The sequence below is a fragment of the Ornithodoros turicata genome, chromosome 10 (genome assembly GCF_037126465.1).
Source record: "Ornithodoros turicata isolate Travis chromosome 10, ASM3712646v1, whole genome shotgun sequence".
Classification (NCBI taxonomy): Eukaryota; Metazoa; Arthropoda; class Arachnida; order Ixodida; family Argasidae; genus Ornithodoros; species Ornithodoros turicata.
The window spans coordinates 31800045-31810523 of NC_088210.1; the positions used below are offsets into that span (position 1 = coordinate 31800045).

Consider the following 10479-nt stretch of genomic DNA (forward strand, 5'->3'; position numbering starts at 1 on the left):
AGCCCCTTCACAATAAGGATCGGAGTCCTGTAGTGTCCAGAACCAGTCCTGTAGGTGAAGAGAGCGTTGAGGGCCGAGCGTTGGTGTGCTGGATGTGGCCAGGGACCAAGCATTTTTTTTGAGAGGGCGGGAGTCTAGCTCGTTGAGGGATGCGGAGAGCGCGGTTCGGGAAGGTTAGAAGTGTGGGTAGGGGAGAAGAATACACTCTAAATCCTTTCACACCTTTAAAGGTGTAACAACGTGCATGGCGCACGCCTTTTTAGGTGTAATTTTGGTAACATCATAATGGAGCACGGTTTCGCACAAATTTTCTCTACTCGAATGTTGTCTGTCCTCCAAAAATTCAGTCTTGCAACATCTCAACATTGTTCAACAGTATTGTAGACACTCGCGCGTGCTCGATTATCGATAGCGATGCATATATGCATTAGCTCGTACCTACGATATCCAAGACATAATGAAAGCAAGATTTGCACTGACACTTGATCTTTAGTAATCCTTTCCAAATTTTGTAAAATATCATCCTGGAGATGCAATGCTACGCAACCGGGTTGAATGTTCATAGCGCACACCTTTAAAGGTGTGAAAAAGTTGACAGTGTATGCTCTAGATCATCAACAGCCTTGTAACCGTGGCCATGACCTTACCCGCAGACGGGATGCTGCGGAAATTCGTGGGAGCTGGCGAGCCCTGATTCTTCCACTGTTTTGATGCGCGTTTAGACTCAGGAGTGAAATGGTGCACCCACATTTCATCGCACACGAAGATCCGATCAAGGAACAGCTGTCCTTCAGTGTCGAAACGGTACCTTAGCTCCTGGGAGATTTCCAGTCGTCTCTGCCGGTCAAACACGGAGAGCTGCCTCGGGACCCGACGGGCACTAGCTTTCCGAAACTGGGGGTGTTCATGAATGATAGTGTTCAACGTTCCCACAGAAAGGCCCGTCTTTCGAGCCAGTTCGAGACATGTTATCCGTCGGTCCTTGAGGATCAGGCGCTCCACAAGTTGAATGTCCTCAGGAACTATGACACTGGGCTCTGAGCAGGGCCGGCGATGGGGGTGGGGGTGGAAGGCGACCGCCTTAGGAGACAGAAGAGAAGAGACAGAAGGAGGAGAGAGAAGAATGTGTCATGTGATGAGAAAAAGTCTCATTTTGAAGAAAAATCCGCCAACCCTGCAAGCTACACCGAGGATTTCGCACCCTTCTCTCCTGGTGCCATTTCCCGTATTGCTAAAATCTCCCACTGCGAAAATCTTATCCTTTCTTATCTTTTCATTACTCCTGGTGTGAAACAGGCCCCGCGATGTGCCTTGGCCTCACGCCCCGCACACCCCTAGCACCGGCCCTGGCTTTGAGCCGCCCCGGCCGGGATCGTCCCGCACTGATGTACGGCCGTCTCGGAACCGTTTGCACCGCTCAAACGTTTTGCTGCGGCTAAGTGTATCGTGGCCATACTGAGCCTATGAAGTCTTCTATGAATTTCAGATGACTTTACGCCTTCATTCACGAGAAACTCCTTGCGCTCATCTCGTTGTCGGCCATCTTGTCCATCACCTGTCTTCTGTATTGCAGGCCACCACGTGGTGAACACGGAGGCCTATCGCGTGTGAAAATGACGTTTTTTCTCGTGGAAATCACATGACATACTCACTCTCAAAACAACGTGACCGGGAGCATGACTATGAATCCATCGCTTCTGTTTTCCGTGAACACAAATCTTATCGATAGGAACGTGACTCTTAATCAGTAAGTTTGGGGAAAAAATAGACCGCCACCACAAGTTGGAATCTCTTTGTTTTTCTGCTAATCATACCGTAGAAGGGGGGGGGGATATATGTTTATTACAAAAACAAACAAAAAAAGAAAGAAAGAAGGAAAGGAGGACGTAGGGCCAGCTTTCGGAACAATGGATACCTGGCTCACGTGTATGCATCCTTCAGATGCGATATAAAAACCTCGATAGCACCGCACTCTGCAGTCGGACTCGTCAACAGGGTAAGTCAGTTTCTCCGTATGCGAGTCACAAGTCATTTGCCGTTTTGAGATAGGACAGGAACTGCGTCCGTTTAATGGTCGTTAATAGGGGTCGTTGTGGACCATGCAGTTCGCGTAACGAACGTCCGGCATCGTGTACATTCCGTGTTCCCTGAAAAATTCTTTACGAATGGAAACATTCCTTGGCGACCGTATATGAGCGAAGCTTTCAATTTCAACTGTTAAAAGATGCTGGGTAATTGATTAAATAATGCTAAATGTAAATCTCGAATTGCGGTATTCGCACCGTAAGTATTCGCTGAATCAACGCTGCGTTTCAAACGTCGAGGAAACTGATTGGATTTTATCAAACCGTGTTTCTTCCAGATTACCGGAGATGTTGAAGTTTGCGGTGACTCTAAGCGCTTTGGTGGCCGTCGCCTGGTCACGTGCTGTCGCTCCCGACGACCTCCATCCGACATCGGATGAGATGATCGATTTCATCAACAACCTCAACACGACTTGGAAGGTAAGTCAGCAAGGGCGGCATCGCGCCAGATGTTGCAATCAATCGCTTACGCCTGTGACGAGCTAACGACGCACAGAGGCAGAGCACCGCGTCAATGAGAACACGTGACACAGTCACATGACACGTCTTGTCTTTGTCGTTTTGTTTCGAGTACGCATTCTCCGAGCGATGTTCATTTAGAACAGGAATTTCCTTATTTTTTTAACCCCCCAGTCCCACTTTAAGGGCCTATATATAGGGCCCACCCAAGTAGCACAACTTTATGGCCCAATATTGGCCGAATGTTGACAATGTCGGCCTAATATTGGGCGAAGATTAGACCAATATTGGCAACGTCGGCCCAATAATGGACCTAGATTAGACCAATATTGGCAATGTCGGCCCCAGAATGGACCGGTACTGCCAATATTGGTCCAATATTCAGCCAAGATGTTGTGCTGCTTGGGTATTTCCCCCTTCCCGCGTTTTTAGATCGTTTACAACAATATGGACTCACTGTCGATGTTGACAAAGCATGATGGTGATGATGATCTGCATTTTTCGCGCATCAACAATAGCTGAGAACGAATACCTATCATATCACAACCATTCCAGGCTTCATAATACCTCCTAATCTTTCAACTAACCCTCAGTGAACAGCAGCCAGTTGAAGGGGGGCTTCGCTGCATGTGTTCTGTTGTGCCTATTCGCTTGTTTCGCTTTGTATCGTACAGGCTGGTCGCAACTTCGACGAGTCCCTCGATCTGGAATATTTCCGAGGTCTGATGGGCGTCCAACCTATGTCGCTGCCATATCGTTTTCCGACGATCGAGCACGACGTCAACCCGGATGTTCTTCCCGAAAGCTTCGACGCCCGCGAGAAATGGGGTTTTTGTTATAGCGTTATCGCAGTCATCGGGGACACAGGCTCTTGTGCATCCTCCTGGGTATGGAACATCTTCTTCTTCTTCTCTCTCTCTCTCTCTCTCTCTCTTTTCTTGACAAAATGAGGAGAAACTACGTAACAGTTTCTTCTCTTTCGTGAGTTGTTTCTGATGAGAGTTTCCTTCTCCCTCAAAGGCGGTCGGAGCAGCAGGAGTCATATCGGACCGTACCTGCATTCATACCGACTCGGCTCTCAATGTGAACATTTCAGCGGAAGATATCATGGAGTGCGCAGATACCTTTTGCGGAGCGGGGTAAGATCGCTAACCACGCCCATGCGGCGGTTCAATCTTCCTCCTTACGTGTTCCAGCGTTGGGTATTTGAGGAAGCAAAGTCGGATTTAAACCAAACCTGAGGTCTGCAGAAGAGGCTCTATCAAATCCAAATCGAGACTGCATTTAAATTTACCAGAGTAAATCAAATCACTTTAAATCCGGATTTAATTTTCAGCGCGCCAAAATCAAATCCCTTTTTAAATGCGCGTCCATCGTTAATGCGGGTCCATGGTTAATGCGGGTCCATCGTTAATGCGGGTCCATCGTTAATGCGGGTCCATCGTTAATGCGGGTCCATCGTTAATGCGGGTCCATCGTTAATGCGGATCCATCGTTAATGCGGAAGAGGCACCAGAAGACCGCCGATGCAGCCGTGGAATCCCTTCAGAAAAGACAGCAGTTTTGCGAGCTCACGTCTTTGATACGTAACTTTTGACGGCCTTAATTTACCCGGATTACCCGGAATTTACCCGGAACCGGATTAATTTTCCTAATTAATTACCCAATTAATACCTAATTACGGAGTAACTAACCGGACTTCCCAAGAGTCGCGAAAGTAAGAAAAAGAGGCGAAACGCACGAAATACCATTATTTCAACGGAGCCCGATGATGGAGCGTAAACTGGGACAAAAAAAAAAACGGGAACTTGATACTGTGCTGCATAATGACAAGGTACTGCAAAAAAAATTGGTGGGGTTTGCGAAGGATAACATGCACTGTTAAAACAAAACTTCACCACATAGCACGCTCCTAACCAACCATCATACCAAATGATATCATTCTGTGTCATGATTTGTTCAAAACAGGGGGGAGGCGCCTATCTGGGACAAGATAATCTGTCCCAGATAGGCGCCTCCTCTCATTTTCAACAAGTCATTGCACAGAATGATATCATTCGGAATGATGGTTGGTTAGGAGCGTGCTATGTGGTGAAGTTCTGTTTTAACAGTGTGGGTCCTATAGGGCTTTTCTTTTTCCCGCGCATGAAGTATAGGTACACTCTAAAAACGGAACTTCACCGCATAGCATGCTCTGCGCCAACCATTGCCACGAATGATAGGGTTATCGCTTCTGATTCGAAGAGAGAGGGGGGCGTACGCCTTTTTGTGTCAATTTGGATATATGATAATTGACACAAAAAGGCGTACGCCTCCCTCTCTCCTCGAATCAGGAACGATAACCCTATCATCCGTGGCAATGGTTGGCGCAGAGCGTGCTATGCGGTGAAGTTCAGTTTTTAGAGTGTAGGGAGTGACTTTTTCGGGTTAAATGCCTTTCCCAGGTTCGGGGAGTAAAAATCGGGCGCTATTTTTAAATCGCTAATTCGGGGGAGAAATCGGGCGACAACTGTGCCTTCGAGTGTTATCGGGTGTCTTTTTGGAACGGAATATCAATGGAATATTGAAGCGTATTGGCTCCCACTGCCAGCATTACATTATAAATAGGGAGTGCCTTCTTCGGGTTAAATCCGATTTCTCCCCGAATTCCGGTCACTATGAAATCCTTCAGTGACGCTTCCACTGAAGACGAACAAAGGTCGCCACGTGTGACACACGTAAGAATGGGTCACTAACGTTCCGAGCAATTCGCGACTCCAGCGAAGCCGTAGCCACCTAGCGGTGGAAGTGGCAACCCTCGAGTCCAGGTTCGGCGTGCGCCACCTATAGTTCGCTGGAGTCGCGAATACGCCCATGTGTGTCAACACAGTCATTGCCTTCGGGGATTACCGCTGGAAGGCCATGATCCCGCAAAAAAACCAAAAGAGAGAGATTATGAAAGGATTTAATAGACAAGAGGAGAAACAAAAAAAAATCACCCGAAGGCATAATTATCGCCCCATTTTCTCTCGGAATTACAGATTTAAAAATAGCCCCCGATTTTTACCCCCGAATATGAGGACGGGATTTAACCCGAAAAAGTCACTTCCTAATTATAAAGTATAGCGGAGAACAGACAGAGCGACCACGGTTTCTCATGCAAACAAGCTCAATTTTGTAACAAACGATGGCAATTCGAATCCAAAACAAAATATTTGAGAAAAAAACGTGATTCGATCCAAATCCCTAAGCAAAAATGTGATTCAATCCAAATCCATGTCCTGACGTACCTGTCCATGAGACGTACCTGCTGTACTGGAGGTTTTTCTTTTTTTAATTGATTTTAGTATATGACATAACCAGACACCCGATCATTTAAACTATATACCTTCCCAGGTGCAGAGGCGGGTTGCCTGGTTGTGCTTGGTGGAGCTGGCAGCACAGAGGAATTGTGAGTGGCGGTCTCTATGGCACCAAGGACGGCTGCAAGCCCTACGCAATCCCTCCCTGCGAACACGTTGGCAAGGGCAAGCGACCACCTTGTACGGCACCCAAGAAAGCTCCGGAGTGCCTCACAAAATGCCGCGATGGGTACAAGACGAAGTACGGCGAAGACATATATACCGGTATGCTTCACGGCACAACCAAAGGAGCCACGTGGTAAAGGACAAAAAATGCGAATTGATGCGAATTGCACTACGCGCAGTTGTGTAGCCCGCGTCATTTGTTGGTCATCCTAAGCACCTCACGCGGCCGTCGCAAAGGCGGGGACACTTGCCGCGTAATGGCGGAACGAGTGGCCCCGGTGGGCAGAGTATACCCGCCATATAACAGTATGCTGTCACTCTGCCGTAATTCTATCGTCCTGCTGCACGATCACACACAGCAGTCTGTGACCAAAGCAGTTCTGACTTTCTTGAGAGACTCAGGTCTGATGAACAGCCTGTGAACACAGTCGTGAAATCTCATTCTTCTTCTGTGCCCCACTCTCACCTTCATGCTTTCTTTTTAAAGTCATCATTCCTTCACCGTTTGTTAGTCATCTTTTTTTGTCATCTTTGTCTTTAATCTACCTCATCCTTCTTTCATCATCTGGTAGTTTTTCGTTTTTTCCCCCTACTTCTTTTTCTTTATTTCTTATTTCTTAATTTTCTTTCTTTATTTATTTCTTATTCCTTCCTATTTCTTTCTTTCCTTAATTCTTATCTTTTCTTTTTATTTATTTATTATTAGTTCTTATTTCTGGAATAGCAAGCCGACGTCCCGTTTGGCTGACCTTTCCCCGTTTTTTTTTCCCTTTTCGTCTAATAAACATATCCCCCCCCCCCTGCACGATGACCAAAACAATGAGACAGTACCTTAGACAACGACGCGTGATCGCGACAAGAGACGTTGTTCAGGCAGCCTAAGTATGGGCAAGACAAACAACCACACACACTGCACTAGGAACAACCGTACACTCTTAAAAATGAACTTCACCGCATGGCACGCTCCTAGCCAACCATAATCCCGTATGATATCGTTGTCTGCCCTGATTTGTTGAAAACGGGAGGCGTACGCCTTTTTTGTGACACTTATGCAGTTCATAATGGTCACAAAAAAAGGCGTACGCCTCCCGTTTTTAACAAATCAGGGCAGATAACGATATCATTCGAGATGATGGTTGGGTAGGAGCGTGCTATGCGGTGAAGTTCATTTTTAAGAGTGTAGAATCCATTATCGTACAAGTTGTCTGGACTATAGAGTCTCTCAATTAGCTCCATCTGAACTTCTCCCGCGAAGCGTCTCTAGCGAACGCTGACCTGATTGAGCGCTCAAACAAAAGACAATGCAGGAACATTAGAACTCACATCGCTCAATCCAGCTTGGCATGTTCCTTCGGGCCTCCCAAAGCTATTCACTCCCGCAATAAGCGCCACCTCTCGTACATTTTGCAAACTTTCACCATCTGTAGTCTGTGTTGCTGTATTTCTTGCTGTGTAGTCTGTGTCTCTGTTGCTGTGAGACACACCACGCAAGTACTCGCTTAGCCAAGCGGTTTGGAGCACACAGTACGCTGTACGGAAGAAGGCTGGACTAGTTCAGACCTTGGCGAAGAGAAACCAATCAGAAGTCGTCCTTGTAACTGTATCTTATTGGCGATAGCGATAGATCCTGGCCCAAGCAGCCCAACGCACTGGAAGTCGTGCGCAGTAGGGGTGGACGGTATGTGTCTTACCAATGTTCTTTGGTTTCAAGAGTCTGTTCAAGGCCTTCCATCTACCCGTGAACCCGTATTGCACCCGACTTCCAGTACATTTTGCTGCTTCGGGGTATGCTACATAGCGTAAGACAAGTTCCCACAAACCGGCTCGGGAGCTATGTCAGAGTGATTTTTCTTCCTGTCGTGTCTTCAGATCATTTCTGTATCCCCCAGCAAAAACAACTTACGACGTTCCAAACGACGAACACCAGATCATGGCAGAGATCTACAAAAACGGTCCTGTGCAAGCTGATTTCACGGTCTATTCCGATTTCCTGAACTACAAATCCGGTATGCTGTCCCCTACTCTTCTGCCGACAGTGAAGAGTTTTTAGCACTTGAAAAAAAAAAATCCTTTTTCGCAGGTGTGTACCAAGAACAAACTGGCCAACCCCTCGGCCTCCTAGTAGTTAAAATCCTGGGATGGGGCAAAGACAATGGTGTGCCCTACTGGTTGGTGGCCAACTCCTGGAACACCGACTGGGGAGAGAATGGTAGGTGTGGTAATGAAACACTGAGACTTAAAACATACGCAAAAGTACATCGAAAGATATTTTATCAAGAACAAATGTAAAAAGAGAGAGAGGAAGTTAAAATTCCGAGATACACAGGTGCGTGCTAATACTCTACCTAAAAATATATTGATATTTAGTATCAGTCTTGTGCCCGTTACTTCAAAAAAAGTAATTGATTACCAATACCGTTACTATTCTAGCAAAAGTAATTGAGTAACGAGTATAAAAGTAACGCGTTACTCGGACCGTTACTTTGAGTTCATCCAAAAATACCCGTCCCAAGTGATCGGGACAGCTGAAATAGCGCGAAAGACTGCCTGAGAAGTAGTAATATTTTTCCCGTTTACTACAGTAGTATAGCCCAACAAAGATACAGGGAATTTGTCACAGAGTATTGTTATTTTGAGACAAACTTTACTTCAAAAGTAATTGATTACTGAAAATTGTAAGTGAATTACTTGAAAAATTACTTATTCAAAACTGTAATTTTGATTACTCGAAAAATTACTCAAAAAAGTAATTGATTACAAGTAACGCAATTACTTGTAACGCGTTACGTACAAGTCTGTTTAAAATTAGTAATAATATTATATATACTAAATATAATATACTAAATATTATATATTTTGTATTAATACATATAAATTTAGTTCCGCTATCACCCGTCACTTTCAATGCGGACTGAATCCGATGCGCATCGAGTTTCTCAGGAGTTCGGCGCGGGATGCTCCTATACATGGTCTAACTGGATGAGTATTGGAAGCAGTGACGTCACAATCCTGACGAGGTTCGAGTTTGCAAGGGTCCGAAACTTTCGAACTTTTCTCAGAAAAATTCGTAAAAGTTCGACTTCACTGCACTAAATAGTTCAAGGTACGCTACTCAAGGCTCAATGATAGCCTTAACCACATCAGACACTGTGTCCTCCTGTATAGGGTATGTACGATAAATCAGTTAGTGCTTTCCTTCGATTTCTACTTTCCTAGCAACAGAAACTTTCCCGCGCCTACCACGGTACCACCTAGCACTCCCACATGCACATGCAGCACTCCTACACACTTAAAAATTAACTTCACCCCATAACACGCTCCTAGCCAACCATCGTCTCGAATGACAAACTTTCTCGCCCGCGATTTGTCGAAAACGACAGGCGGAACCTATTATGTGCCGTACATAATGGTACAAAATAGGCTGCCACAATTTCAAAATAGAAATATTCGAAAAATATTAGTAAAAATTACGCTTTAGCCCCGACTGCTTGGTTTTCGCAAAGAAGCGCCCGCAGAATGTGCGTCTACTCCAACAACACCGAATATCATCTGGAAGTACGAATAATGTCCTAACGAGTTCGTACGTCCGACGGATATCCGACGGCCATCCATCGGACGTACGAATTCGTTAGGACGTTATTCGTACATCCAGAGGATATCCCGTGTTGTTGGGGTACGTAGAAGAGGAAGTGGCCCCGCCCTTATGCTGTCTTTGTGATAAGACGGTCGTCACCAGCTTCAAGGTCAAAGCGGGGGAAAGGAAGGTAAAACAAGAGGCTGGAACACTTCCTCCTCTCCCCGCACCTCCCGTGCGCTCTTCTTTGCGACAATCACACAGGCGGAGCTAATGCCAAAAATTTTAATTTTTTTCGATTATTTCTGTCGCGATACTGCGCATAGTTTTTGTTGGGGCTGTGGTTATACGTGGATGACCTAATATTTCTGTAAAAAGAAAAGTGAGGTTCGCTTGGCAATTTTTAAAGTTTAATTGAAAAAAAAATTGCCGCAATTGAAAATTGTCAAAATCCTTCGTAAATGGCGGCAAACGTTTCCAGAAGCTAATTGCCAAAGGTTTTCACAATCCTCCGGCAAGTACGTCGCTAGACGGAATTCATTTTTTTACGTTACGTGAAACACCCTGTATATGTTTTGGTTCGGTGGTTCGACGTACCCTGTACCCAGTGGGCATGTGGTGAAAGCACTTTTATTTCATTTCCTACTGTAGGCTACTTCAGGATCCTGCGGGGCGGCAATGAATGCGGAATTGAAGGAGATGTCATAGCTGGAATTCCATGGTATCAATAACAACAACAACTATACAACTGCTACTGATTATGACTATGATTATGGGTGATTCACCGTAACAATTTCGGTACCATACTTCAGTGCATGTGTGTTAGTAGAACGAATAAACTGCTTGTGTACGTCTA

The 10479-nt window shown here is 45.6% G+C and overlaps 1 protein-coding gene across 2 annotated transcripts; it reads left to right on the forward strand.

Annotated features, from left to right (window-relative positions):
- The first annotated feature begins 1897 nt into the window (after window positions 1–1897).
- On the forward strand, window positions 1898–10479 carry LOC135369900 (cathepsin B-like). 2 transcript variants are annotated; one of them, XM_064603484.1, is made up of 8 exons: window positions 1898–1996; window positions 2363–2504; window positions 3218–3430; window positions 3564–3682; window positions 5919–6148; window positions 7939–8055; window positions 8130–8258; window positions 10275–10479. In XM_064603484.1, the coding sequence occupies exons 2-8, from the start codon at window positions 2373–2375 to the stop codon at window positions 10352–10354; spliced, it is 1020 nt and encodes a 339-aa protein (XP_064459554.1). In that variant the 5' UTR covers window positions 1898–1996; window positions 2363–2372; the 3' UTR covers window positions 10355–10479. The 2 variants fall into 2 exon arrangements, with proteins under 2 accessions (XP_064459554.1, XP_064459555.1); XM_064603485.1 differs by lacking the exon at window positions 1898–1996 and adding an exon at window positions 2027–2283.